General features: G+C 46.4%; 7 protein-coding genes across 7 annotated transcripts; 2 read left to right on the forward strand and 5 right to left on the reverse strand.

The window, feature by feature from the left end:
* Nucleotides 1-69: 69 nt before the first annotated feature.
* On the reverse strand, nucleotides 70-1,483 carry N7503_007916 (gibberellin 3-beta hydroxylase; the record flags this gene model as incomplete). Its single annotated transcript, XM_057067463.1, has 4 exons — nucleotides 70-314; nucleotides 369-957; nucleotides 1,026-1,151; nucleotides 1,241-1,483. 4 exons carry the CDS (start codon nucleotides 1,481-1,483, stop codon nucleotides 70-72), a joined length of 1,203 nt encoding a protein of 400 aa, XP_056921144.1.
* A 693-nt stretch (nucleotides 1,484-2,176) lies between these two features.
* Nucleotides 2,177-2,650, forward strand: N7503_007917 (RidA family protein; the record flags this gene model as incomplete). The annotated part of the gene is made up of 3 exons (XM_057067464.1): nucleotides 2,177-2,228; nucleotides 2,292-2,365; nucleotides 2,426-2,650. The coding sequence occupies 3 exons, from the start codon at nucleotides 2,177-2,179 to the stop codon at nucleotides 2,648-2,650; spliced, it is 351 nt and encodes a 116-aa protein (XP_056921145.1).
* A 405-nt stretch (nucleotides 2,651-3,055) lies between these two features.
* N7503_007918 (HpcH/HpaI aldolase family protein) lies at nucleotides 3,056-3,856 on the reverse strand (the record flags this gene model as incomplete). Its single annotated transcript, XM_057067465.1, has 1 exon — nucleotides 3,056-3,856. One exon carries the CDS (start codon nucleotides 3,854-3,856, stop codon nucleotides 3,056-3,058), a length of 801 nt encoding a protein of 266 aa, XP_056921146.1.
* A 694-nt stretch (nucleotides 3,857-4,550) lies between these two features.
* Nucleotides 4,551-6,065, forward strand: N7503_007919 (uncharacterized protein; the record flags this gene model as incomplete). Its single annotated transcript, XM_057067466.1, has 1 exon — nucleotides 4,551-6,065. One exon carries the CDS (start codon nucleotides 4,551-4,553, stop codon nucleotides 6,063-6,065), a length of 1,515 nt encoding a protein of 504 aa, XP_056921147.1.
* A 306-nt stretch (nucleotides 6,066-6,371) lies between these two features.
* On the reverse strand, nucleotides 6,372-7,403 carry N7503_007920 (uncharacterized protein; the record flags this gene model as incomplete). Its single annotated transcript, XM_057067467.1, has 1 exon — nucleotides 6,372-7,403. The coding sequence occupies one exon, from the start codon at nucleotides 7,401-7,403 to the stop codon at nucleotides 6,372-6,374; it is 1,032 nt and encodes a 343-aa protein (XP_056921148.1).
* Nucleotides 7,404-10,695: 3,292 nt separating this feature from the next.
* On the reverse strand, nucleotides 10,696-11,752 carry N7503_007921 (NmrA/HSCARG family protein; the record flags this gene model as incomplete). Its single annotated transcript, XM_057067468.1, has 2 exons — nucleotides 10,696-11,645; nucleotides 11,692-11,752. 2 exons carry the CDS (start codon nucleotides 11,750-11,752, stop codon nucleotides 10,696-10,698), a joined length of 1,011 nt encoding a protein of 336 aa, XP_056921149.1.
* Nucleotides 11,753-12,155: 403 nt separating this feature from the next.
* Nucleotides 12,156-13,318, reverse strand: N7503_007922 (cupredoxin domain-containing protein; the record flags this gene model as incomplete). The annotated part of the gene is made up of 4 exons (XM_057067469.1): nucleotides 12,156-12,191; nucleotides 12,506-12,772; nucleotides 12,819-12,908; nucleotides 12,971-13,318. The coding sequence occupies 4 exons, from the start codon at nucleotides 13,316-13,318 to the stop codon at nucleotides 12,156-12,158; spliced, it is 741 nt and encodes a 246-aa protein (XP_056921150.1).
* Nucleotides 13,319-13,382: the final 64 nt, after the last annotated feature.

Raw genomic sequence — 13,382 nt, forward strand, 5'->3', positions numbered from 1 at the left:
GTCCAAATTTGAGTAACAAATCGAGATATGTGCTAGGACTGGCATCCTAGCAGCATAGTGATTCCAAGTCTACACAGGTAGAACCACCTTGACACCCATATACTCGCGTTGATGCATGATTTTGCCATCAATCAGAACCTGATCGGCACCAACTTTGTTTCTCACAGTATCCGTTGGGTCTGTTGCGGTGGCAATTTGAATCTCACGCCATTGTCGATTTGTTGGCACAAGTCTTCCTTGCGATGTAAGCTTCTTGAACTCTTTATAAACACCTTGCTCTTCGATACAACCCTCTCGTTGAATGAGCGGTGATTCTGGTTGATGGTCAGCATTTATTGATATGATTGAATTGGAATAGCCCGACTCACCCTGCGCTGGTGTCATGCGTAAATCTCCAACCGAGCTATTGAAAAGCACCAGAGAGAGACGCTCCTCATGAATTTGATCTACCGGCGGCTTAAAGACACGATGACGAGTGGCCTTGAAATGGCCACCAGAGACAATTTCTAAAGTGTCGCCGATATTGACAACAAGGGCACCTGGCTTGTAGGGCACATAGTACCACTTTTCGTCACGGCCCCAAATCTGCAGGCAAGAGATGGGAACAGAGAAAAGCAAGGTCGTTAGCCCAAAGTCTGTATGACCATGCATACGAAGTCCTTTCGATGCTTCCTCTGTTTGCTTCTGAACCGGTCGGAAAAGGGCGTGACGGAAATATCCTTCTCCAGTCGGGCCGCCATGAGACTGCACATTCTCCCAAAGGTAGTCATCGGGAAGCTCCAACACGCGTGAAAACAATGTCAGAAGACGGTGGTTCACGGACTGGGTAAGGTAGTTGCAAAATGATTCAATCTCGTCCATGAATTGATGCAAGCATGTTGGAATGCGATCCAAGTTATCCCATTCGGGCTTGTACCAATTGAATTGCTCGATCCCATCGGCAGGACCGCGTTCTCTCTAAAAGGATACAACGATGCAGTCAGCGCAAAATCAGATATTTTTCAAGTTCCAGAAGATATTAATACCTTGAATCCATAAGGATGTTTGTAGCCCGACCAGACGCCGGTCTCAGGACTGAAGATAAGACGATCCTTATCCTGGTCACTGATATTGTTGTAAAGGTACTGAGCAAGACTGAATTGACGATGAAGCTATTGCAAATAACGAAATGGAATAGAGTCAGTCTCTGAGAACCCGATGTCTCTCATCATCTTTCTTTCGGCAGCAATATGCTTCTTACCTGTTCCAAAGATACCCCATAATTCTCCAAGAACAAAAAGCCATCATCCCGAATAGCCGCCTTGACTCGTTGAATTAGATCATCAACGACTGCAGGATCCTCAGAATCAAGCAATGACAAGTCAATTGACTGAAGGTCGGCGAAGTTCTCTTTTTCTTTTGTCACTGGAGGTGGAATCCATCCAGGGACAAAGGGCTTGCCGGGAAGATCGGCAGCGGGTGGGTTAAAGGCAGTGGCTGGCATTGTAGCAGGCAGCGAGTATAAGGATACAGTAATATGAATTGGATCAGATAAAGAATTGTTCAAATGGTTGCACCGTCCTGCAAGTGGCTTTTATCTTTGAAGTGATCAATGAAGGCGGGACGAAACTAAGCTCATACTGCCGGATTAAACGGAGGACTAAGTGTTTGTGACCTCAGCTGTTTGCCCTGCAGGCGCGATCTTGATCAAGAGAGAGGAGTGGAGCCCTTGAAGTCCCCATTCACGTTATCTTGTTCCTATCTCGTCATACTGTGCTTTCGCTCTAGAGTTGCCCAACGGCTGGAAAACTGCCCTAAAACTAGAGCTAGGTGAACTTGTCTTAGAAGAGCTCCTCTGGGTGGGTCGGATACGGATTCATACGATAATTCATAAATTGGTTTTCCTTGAGCTGCTCTTAGATCTGGCCCCAGATCACTTAGGCGTTAACCGCTTGGACCCACTTATTTGAGCACCAAGTGGGTCCAGCGATGATGGGAGGAGCTCCTCCAAAATCAGATAAGCCAATGTACCAGATTGGGGCTCCTCCGGTCGGATAACGGGAGCCTTAGAGTTCATGCAAAGAGCACAGAAAGCATAAAGTGCGTTCAATGGTAAGAGGGCAACCTGAGAACGCGAATATTCTCAATATTTTTTTAACATCAACTATTTCACCCAATCAGCTTCGGTAATAGAAAGATGTCGCGCCAACTTATTTCGAGCGAGAAGTTCCCCCCTAAGCCACATAACTGTGAGTGCTCAAGCCACCCATTGCTAGGTCTATTCAGCAGCAATCTGGTTCTGACAAATGTAGGCCCTGCTGTTAAGGTCCCTGGTCTTGTATTCTGTGCGGGTCAAACAGCAACAGGTGAAATCAAACAAGCAACTGTGAGTTTAACTTACTTTGCCCATCAGGCAAGAATGATATTAATATCGTTAAACGGGCAGAGAATCGCGTTGCAAAACCTGAAAGAGGTCTTGGAGCTTGCTGGGTCATCACTTGAACAAGTGGTGAAATACAATGTGTATTTGGCCGATATGAAGGACTTTTCGGCGATGAATGAGGTTTACATTGATTTTCTACCGCAGCCGATGCCATCTCGATCATGTCTCCAGGCTCTTGCACCGGGGAAGGACACTGTCATTGAAATTGAATGCATTGCACAAGTTTGAGAAATTTATGCAGTACAAAGAAAATAGAACAAATAAGAGAGTATGGCACTTGAAAACCGAGGAACTATAATACTATATCGTCAGTAAGCCTAGTTGTCGGTAAATGCCGTGTTATTTATAATAGAATGGTACCCAACCACCTAACAGGCATTCTGCCTTTACAATAAACCTATAATCAAAGAATTCAGCAGAGTATATGCAGTCTTACCTTGCTGTCTTCTATAGGGTGTTGATATATATCTAGAATGTGCCAAACAAGAACAAAAGCGGGCGCGAGGTACGACGACATAAGATACGATAGAGCGAATAAAACCCCATGCTATTCCTACAAAACACAATACCTAGGCCATCGCTTGAACTCAAATAATCTTTTCAATTTCATTCTTCTGCTAATATCTATTTATCTCAAGACCGAGCGACGTCAAACTCTGACATATACCAATTCTGAATCGCTTTTGTGTCACCGGTTATGGCAACTATATCGTATCTCGCTCTGGCCTCTTTTGCCATTGCTCCATTATTCACCATACGTCCGGCCCATTTGCCAGATTTTTGTGCAGCCGCGACCACCTTATCGATCGCAGCAACAAACTCTGGCTCATCCCCTCTGGCGGGAACATATCCAAGAAGGGACTGTGCGAGGTCATTGGGCCCGATGAAGACAAGATCCACCCCAGGAACGGCACAAATGGCTTCCACGTTCTCAACCCCTGCGCGTGTCTCAATTTGAATCATTGTGACAATGGTTTCGTTTGCGGTCTTCATGTATTCCGGGGTCGTTAGGCCATGCCCGATGGCAGGGAAGGCTGATCCCTGGCCACGTACACCCTGAGGCGGGAATTTGGAAGAAGCGACAATTTGCTCTGCCTCTGCGGCATTATTGATCTGTGGGACCATGATTCCGTGTGCGCCAGTGTCCAAGGCTCGTTTGATAATATCATGCGCGGGGCCACGAATCCGAATAATGGGGGATACCCCGAGGGATGATATAGCGGCAACAGAATTATGCATTGCGTCGTCTCCTATGTGGCCGTGTTCGCAGTCGATGATGATGCCATCCACCCCCGTCAGGGCAACAATTTGGGCCATGCGTACGGAGGGAATAGCCATGAATGTCATCAATGGAAATTCTCCACCCTTCAGCTTGTTAAGCAGCCTCAAACGAGGGTTGCTGACTTTAGTTGTAAGAGGAGTAGGATAGCTCATCGTGGGCAACGAGGAATTGAGATTTGTGTTGAAGTTTGTTATGACGCGCGTTGAAATGCTTGAGAGATATTCCTTGGAGCCGTGATGCCCTGGGGTTAAGTATTATGGAAATATCTGAACCATTCTCTCCCCATTGCAGTCTCTGCTCCTTGACGATCATTGCATCCGGTTGACGGATTTCATGGTGGGGGACAATTTAGATTAGCGTGGACAGTCGCCCCCACCGGGAGGAGCTCCTCCCCCCAGCGTATTCGGAGTTCGGAACTCTGCTTTGAATTTGGTCTATCATGATAAGCCCTTGTTCACGGGCCCTCATATACCCCAGATTAGTTCCAGAGTGTGGTGCCGAGAATAACCTTTGAGGCAGTTAAGCTTGCGCTCCTCCCCCTTATCGACATACCAATTTCGAGTCCCCGCACTCCGTCGACCAATCAATGAGTCGCGATTATTCGCACCGAATCCTGACACTTTGCTCAATCGAGAACCGTCTATCGCAGGCCTGGACATGCCGCACAAGATAACGTTCCCATTGACAGGCTCTAATGACCCTTTAAAAAAGGGTTTCGCCAGGATTGGCACTCTCCCCGACAGCAATACGAGACAAGTTTTTTGACACAGCTAGACTTTACGGTCACTGTCAATTGAAGCCATTCATTGTTATATTTTTCTGGGCCAAATCATCACAGCTGGTACTATGGAAAGCAAGAAGCCTCTAGGATCAGTCCATAAAGATGATGATGTCGTTTCGTCTGCCGAAGGACAGATAGATATCAGCACAGCCTACCAACGACTGCCAGAAACACTTCGGGATTTGAGTGACCAGGAAATCAAGCATTTGAATTCCAAACTCGTCCGCAAAGTCGACCTCATTGTCCTGCCAACTATTGGTATCTTGTATATTTTGAACTATGTCGACCGTCAAAATTTGGCTGCAGCTAAACTGCAAGGCATCATGGAGGACTTGAACATGACCACCGAACAGTTTGCTACGGCAGTGTCAATACTGTTCGTGGGATACTTGCCTTTCCAAATTCCAAGCAACCTCATCATTACCAAAGTATCCAGACCAGGCATGTATATTTGTTTGGCCGTGGCGATCTGGGGCTGTATCTCGGCTTCGACGGCTGCCGTCAAGAGTTATGGGCAGCTCCTTGCCGTGAGAGCAATTCTCGGAGCCGCCGAAGCTGTGTTCTTTCCCGGTGCCATCTACTACCTCTCTGCATGGTACACAAAGATGGAACTCGGAAAGCGCATTGCCGGTCTCTACATTGCTCAGCAGGTCGGCAACGCCTTTGGAGGACTTTTCGCAGCTGCGGTCATGCAGCTTGATGGAGCTCGCAACATTGCAGGCTGGCAATGGCTTTTTATAATCGAAGGCAGCGCTACGGTTGGCGTCGGCGTAATTTGCGCCTGCGTTATGCCCGAGTTTCCACACAACAGTCGCATCCTCTCCCAAACAGAACGTGACCTCGCCGTGTGGCGCATTGAGTCCGAAGCAGGCGCAGCAGAAGGGACCAACAACGAAAGTGCCCTTCGAGGATTTGCTCAGGCCTTGACGGATCCGAAGCTACTTTTGCTCATATTTTGCAATATGCTGTCTCAAACGCAAGGCTCAATTGCAAACTATTTCCCAACGCTCATCGCCTCTCTCGGCTTTTCTGACACCATCAGTTTGCTACTCACTGCTCCGCCTTACATACTTGCTGGAATGGTATATTACGCCATTATGTTCTATTCTGACCGCAAAAACAAAGTCTATCCTCTGATACTAATGTGCATTGCCATTTCAATTGCGATGTACATCATTCCCATGACCACCGTTAACGTTGGAGCACGATACTTTTCCATGATGATACTGCCGTTTGCATCGGTTGGGCCGCAACTTCTTCTCTACAAGACGATCAACCTCCACCTTGCACGGCCCGTTTCCAAGCGCGCAGCGGCATCGGCTTTAGTCAATGCGATTGGAGGAACTTCAAACATTTGGGCCTCATACCTCTATTACGCAGGCCCGCATTTCTACGCTGCATTTGGGACATTGATGGGAAGTGCCATTCTATTTGCGATTACTATCACCACATATCGATGGCTGGTATTGCGTGAAAACAAGCGGCTTGACTCAGGCGATCGAGACAAGGTTAGCAAAGCGATCAAGGGGGGTGTGACTGAGGAGATGGTGCAATTGAATTGGCGCTACGAGATGTACTAAGATTATTGTAACGGATGTGAAGATGATTCTTCGAGATGAATTTTATTTTCAAGTCCCAGGAGGATATCAATCAATGCTTTTACATAGTTCAACTTAATGTGGTCCACTCCTGAAATCGTGTTCAGAATAGTAGGTTTTATAGGTCATGCGGTTGCGCTAAGATACGGAGTAGACAGGTAAAGATAGATTTGAGTAACTTGAAATTTGAAAATGAAGTGATGTAGAGAAAAGGGAAGGAGAGCTATTTTTATACATAGAGGGGCATTTCCACATGAGAATGTGTAGAAGCGCGGCATTGACATGCGTTCACTTATCAAGCTCACCCAGACAAGCTAAGATGAGCTTGCCAATTTCCCAACGTTCTCTTTGTCGAAAAGCTACTTTCGCCCATGTTAAAGCACTCTCTATATCGCCATCCTCAATGCATATAGCCCTCATTGCACCGGGTTGGCCCCCTCTTAATAGCTGCAAAGCGACCAGAAATGCCTTATATGCGTAGAGAATGACCCATGGAGCTTCTGAATCTGGGAGATCACTTGAATTTAAATAGCGGAGGAACCAGTCAACGTGCGGTTGGATCATTGCAGCATTCTCACCTTCACACAACAAATCACAGGAGGGAGCCAGGTAAGTGGAGTGGTTCAAGACCGCATCTATACTTTCCTCCACGATACCTCCTGTGTGAGACGGAGACCACATTTGCAGCTCAATCATTGCGGTTTCCCAAGTGGCCTCACACAATGCGACATGTCTGATGTGTTGACCCTCCGGCTGTGCTCTGCTAAATGGACCAAGTGCGACGAGTGATGATCGTAAGGCCCCAAATCTTTCAATGCTCAGCATGCCAGTCATAGTAGACCAGCCTGATATTTCGCGAGCACTGGACATCAGAAATTGTGCAATGTTGACGGCTCCATAGGGATCGAAACATGGGATGGTTTCTAAATCCCCATCGGGCGATAAAAACCGACGAACGGCGTCTGCGTACTGCAATGATGGACTGATATGACCGGTAACAAGCTGGCAATGCGCCCATTCCGCAGCAGAGGATGCGAGCCACTGGTCCACGGGACAGGGTAGGTCATGCTTAACTTCTAAATGAGATATTGATCGGGGAATAGATAAGAACTGATACCATAGCGCATCGATCTGATGCACGGCAAATGATGTTCGTTTGTGTGACTCCGCTTTGATAAATCCGTGCCACAAGGATTCAAGATCATGGGCAGTAGTTGGTTCCGTTGGCATGGGCTGCATAAGACCCAATTTTCGTGCCAGGGCGATCATGGCAGAATGAACCTTGAGTCCGTACACCGAGTCCTTCCCACAAAGATACATCATCGAGCAAACTTGAAGCAACAGGTATGACTGGACGATAATGATATTTTCAGAAGAATCGCTTGGATTTTGATGGTCTGGAAAAAAAGAGCCTGCGCTTGATAAAAGCACATTCTTGACAACTGTGTGCCTGTACCTGATTCGTTTCCGAGGTCCGGATCTTCACCATACTGAAATCCAAGGGAAAGAACTCCAAGTACCAAGCTAGAGCGTGCTCGACAAGGATCAAATGTAGCCTTATGGATGAATGGTAAGAATGGTGAGACATGCGTGAAAAACAGACAGCATCCTCGCAAGATTTGTTGCATTGATGGATACCACTGACTCTGGGGATGAGTGAAGCTGTGGGTGGATATTCTCCTCGAGACAGTTTGATGAATATCAAGGCTAGGGAGATCCATGTTGAACAGATCAGACTGTAAGTGGCAGTCTAGTAGTGATCCGCGGTCTGGAAAGCAAGACGTCGCGAGCAAGTTATGGTCTGAATTCGTAGAATGCGCCACGATTGGGTTGATAGAGTATGAGCAGTCCCGTGCTGACTCCACATCATCATCACCATCATCGTCATTATCATCGTCATGGGGACTATAGTTCCCTGATATTGCCGATCGTATTTTTACAACTTCCTTCTCTGACGTGTGACGGTCATTGCTGGTGTGAAAATCGGTATCCAAAACGACTACCTCCCATCTCCTCTCCTCGGGGCTAAATCCTCCATCTCCGGTGGGCTCCTGCGCTTGGAGGCCGAGCTGAGGGTTCAGAGGTGGTAGCGAACCCGAGACTTCGTCCTGATGACTCTCCCCCTCCTCATGCTGTCGAGGTTCGTTACACCGCGGTCTTTTTGTGGGCGACTTCGGCTCTTTTTCTGGGTGTTTCCTTCTTATATGGCGATGACGAAGATCAGATCGCGAAAATTTCACCTGGCAAAATGGACAAGGGAGAGAGGCCTCGCCTGGGAATCGTGAATGAAGCGTTGCATGGCGTTTGAGGTTTTCATGTCGTGTAAAGCGCCTTTGGCAGATGACGCACTGAAATGGCTGGTAGAGTGGCCTTTCTCGGGCGGTTAAGGGAGATTGCATGCTCTCGAAGCCGAAAAATATGCGTTGTAATGAGGGGATCGGATGCGACATGAAGAAACATTGATTGAGGGAACGAAAATCCGGGGATGTTTATCTGTCCCCGCAGAGTCGGAAAGTTCCCCGCACGGCAAGACTGCCTGAGCTATACTGTATAGCACACTCTTACTTCCCTTGTCCAAAAGGTTTGTTTGCCGAAAGAGATAAAGTAGCACAAGGTACACCAATTTGAATAAGAATGCTGCTACTGATCATCGCAGAACGTGCTATCACCGCTATCAACGGGATTGCGACAAACCAGATGCCAATACTGCGCGGACTGTGTCCAATGGGAATCCGAATCGTTATCATGAGTCGACTTACCTATCGCCCCCTCAGATTGCCGCGCAAAGCTAAAGTTGTCAATAGGAAGAAGGTAGACATAGGGACAAGTCTTATTCTTTGAAGGTATTTTTATTTGAAGTATGCGAATTGAATTCTATCCACTGTGATATCAGCCTTTTACGAGCAAGCGCAGCTGCTCAATTTACAGGAAAGTGCTATCTGATACGGAGCCGAGGGAAAGAGGTCAAAAGATAAGTTCAAGTCACTGGAGACAGTTGGACTGAAGAACTATTACTTTACGAAAAGCACTAGGTAAGGCAGGCCAAGGAAAGAGTGGCTTTCAAGGTTTCCTTGGTGTTGAAGGTGTATTTGGTCAGGTGACCATTCTCCGTGATCGCCAACCATCGGGTAATCTTTATCTTCCAAGGTTGCGGATCTTTTATATATATCGAAGCTAAGAACGCCGATCCTAGAATATGTATTTCCCTGCTCGCTTCTACAGCTGCAATTTTACAGTAACAATTCACTATAGCTACGTGACATCGATTGCAGATTTTGGTTATAAATTCTACATTAAATTTATCCAGCCCGGCTAATGTATACCAGAAATCGCGCATCGGATGCTTTACTGGGCATTTGGACACAGTAGAATCAGCAACCCAATTTATTCATATTGTCTCTGGGCATCATGAGACTTTTTCGGGATTTGAACTGAAGCAGGACAGGTACCGGAGGACTGGTCAAAGTACGCATTAATGTCAGAAGCAGCCTAATATGGACATCAGGTAATGGAAATCACGCTTTCTTTTTAGCGGTCTCACTACCGACCGCGGGGATCCCAGCAAGCCCTACTTCTGTTCAGTTGAAAATGATACAACCTGGAGCTTGAATATCTGACCACAATTGATCGCATTAGTTTGATGGAAGATCAATCGAATGGGCAGGTGATTCAATCATATCAAGCGTACGCGGGAGTGATCGACAGTCAGGCCGCCAATGGCACCCTTGTTATGCCACTCAGCCTAATAGAGAACGGCAAAAGCTAATGTGATTCCTGTCATAAAAGTTTGGATCGAGACGACCTGAGGTGGCGACTCTCACTTTATTTCTGTGATAGCCTAGCAGGAGATGGTACTACAATCAAGCAGAACTAGCCAATGTATGACTTGATCTAGGATATCTGCTAGAGCCGTTAATAAATGTCATTATTGCTGCTTCGCACAAAATCATTGGAGATGATATCACCTGTAACCCAGTGTAGACAGGAAGGGCAAGCGCCAGGAGCAACGAGAGGATAATAGGGTGCGCATGTACATTTATAGCCTAAATTATGAGGCATACAAGCTACGTCTACCATAAACCTGAAGTGCCTACTGTTAGATGACTAGCAACCTTTCAGCATTTGGTGGACGACAATGAATTATCTTCACGACCGTATATTCATCAATGCTCGTTGTATTTTCTTTTCAACCCACAATCTTGTTCACGTCTGCCATGATGTTTCGATGCTATATTACTCACACCTTTGGTCCCCTCGAGCTGAACATGTCAAAAGCTGGCTGAAAAGAAAAACGAGAAGAAAAAGAAAAAGTTTCGTCAATGGCCTTGTTTTGGAAAATGAAAGAAATTTATATAGTTTTCGCGTTTCTCCGCGGGCCAGATGAGTGCCATAGCAAACAGGATCTCCCCAAAACCACTGATTCTTGCACAAAATAAGTTAGTGGAGACCTGAAGACGCTAAACACCCTCAAATGTTGTCTTAAGTAGGTAATTTAATTAGCATGAACGAACTTTTGCAGACGTTTATAAATTACAATTCGACCAAGCCTAGGTCAATCATCAATCATACTCGAATGTGCGAACACAGGTATGAAGCCAGTCGATCCTGACTACTACTTCGCAGCTCTGTCCCTGTAGTCTTTCAGCAGAGACCTGGGCTTTCCGTTATAGCATGTCCTTCTCATCCACTCTTTCACGGACTTCACTCTCATCGGCAGAATCGTATCCAAAAGTTGATAATCCCTCTTAGTCAGATCGTCCTTCCACGTATTCCAGAACCCTGTGAAGTTCTCTCTGTAAGTGAGCAACGTCGAATCCGTGGGATCTGTTGAATGGCCAACTTTGACAGTCGGATCCAGGATCCCAAGCTTGAAATACTCATCCAAGGTGACGTCTTTGTATTCTGCCTTTTGACCAGTGACTTCTGTAAATGCGTATGCGAGATCCTTCCAGCTGATATCTTCGGTCGCAACGTGTAACTCGAGCCCATTGCTTTGAGCAGGCCTGTCAAACATCCATCTCGCGTACGCTCCATAGTCCTCAAGATAGATAAGAGGACACTTCCCTCCCCCAAGGGGTGCCGTAAAAATCATCGTACCCGGGTTTTCAGGATCAGGAAACGGGCGCAGGAATTCCGACAAAGCCTCCATATACATACACGATGTCAACACAGACCATGCCATAGGGGACGTCGGCTGCGCGGAGATAAACTGCACGACCTTGCCCTTGCCATCCAAATGACCGCATCTGTACTTGGGATTGAAATTGCCAAGCTTAGTACCATACTCTAGGCCAGCATAGACGAAATGCTCGAGTTTGTATTCCTGAGAAAGTTCGTAGAGCCTGATGCCCCAATATATTTCTGACTTTTCACCAATAGCAAAGCCATTAGTATTGACGAAGACACAATTTATATTTTTGAATGCTTGGCGAAGGGTATTCTCGTCATAGGTGTTTCCTTCAAACATAGATACACCCGGGAGGCTTCCTAGCTGCTGAGCATCTTTTGAAGACGCGTTCCTCGTGAGAACGCGGATGTCGTACTTCGAGTTAGTGGCCAGGGCTTGCGAAAAAGTTAGTAGCTATTGTGGGATTGCATGTTCACACACCTTTCACGACCGGTACACCCTGGGCACCTGTTCCACCAATAACCAATATGGTTTTCTTCATGTTAGGATAGTACTTTGTCTTAGGGAGAGGCGAGATATCTAGCGACTTACGATTATCGACAAACGAAGAGGCTAGATGGCTCTACTTATTGTACAAACTAACTGCTTGACGTCAGAGTGACATCTCGGGGAAGAGAGACAAATGGTATAAATGAGCTCGGTCCGACCGCATTGTAAAACCTAAATGCCGTACCAGCACAACTTAGAAATTCAATGCCCGATGGAAATTCGGTCATGGAGTTTCTGGTGTTACATGTAATCAGGAAGCAAATTATGAATACGAGATAAACACCATTGACCACTCATGAAACGTCTGAATGCCGAAAGCCATCCCCACCCAACCAGAAATGTACACTGTAAATACGAGCTGCCAGATTGGCAATTGAAAGCAAGTTAAGCATGGTCTAAATCTCCTTGTGACATGCAATCCTTTGCATAAACTACATTGATTAGTTTCAAAAGACGATATACTAGTCAGAACTTTGCTTGTAGGAAAATAGCAATTAATTAATCGCGGACGACGCACAGGAATGCAGGATTGGATGATTCACTGTTTGATTCTCACAATACCAGGGATATATCACAATATTGATTGCCGAGCGTAAAGTTAACAAAGGAAGATAGCGACTGTATTCGATAGTATAAAAATAATACTCGCAACATTCCAAGGCTGCAGATTATTTGCTCCACTAGAACTTGCACTACCCGCAGACGTGATGCTTGGATTGGGGGTGTTTGAAGATATGCTACTTACACTTGAGCTACCGCTTGTGTTACTTGAAGTTGAACTGGTGGTAGAAATGCTAACATTGGAGCTGCTTCGGGATGTCCCGCCTGCAGTCGAGGTGGCTGTGGAGCCATTGCTTGTTGATGTCGATATTTTGCTCGGCACCCCCAGGGCACCTCCTTGAATGGAGGATGGTTCGGAGCTACTGCTCATTTCTGCTGCTGCTGCTTTGAAAGCCGCCAGAGTATCTTGACCACTCATACTAAGAAGGCGACGAAGCTTTAGCACCGTTCGCTGTATAAATTTGATAGTATTCCAGGACTTACGGCGGATTGATTACCGCAACCATGCCAGCCTGGCAATGTCCAATTTGGGCGCAGTATAACCATATAGGATGAGTGTCGTTGACGATGAGAGTGAACACTTCTTTCTGGATTTTCAAACAGTATAGTTAGATAAAGTCTCCCAATCGTGAAACTTTGGGGATATTACCGCGTCGCTATTTGTGGTTGATACAAACCCACTGAAAATACTTCTATCGCTCAAGGGATGACACGGCTTTGTAAAGGAAGACTGGGTAACTGAATGGTCTCCCGGAAAGAAGTGGAATTCGACCTTGTCCCCTGGCGACACCGTGAGTGTATCCGGAGAGAATGTGAAGCCATCTTCACCTACATTGATAGATTGGACGGGGTTTGCGGTTGCCTGGGTCGATGATGATAAGGTCGACTTGGTACTTGACAATGATTTTGTAGTCATACTGTTGTCCCCTCCGCCATACTGGGCCTTGATCCCCGACACCAAGAATAGGGCAAGGATCAATTGTTGTATAACGGACATTTGGAATTTCGAAATTATATTGGACCAATGGTAGTTGAAAATGATTTGACCGTGGTGAATACTT

This window comes from Penicillium pulvis (assembly GCF_028828015.1).
Source record: "Penicillium pulvis strain IBT 33274 chromosome Unknown contig_5_segment0_segment0, whole genome shotgun sequence".
In the NCBI taxonomy this organism is placed as follows: Eukaryota; Fungi; Ascomycota; class Eurotiomycetes; order Eurotiales; family Aspergillaceae; genus Penicillium; species Penicillium pulvis.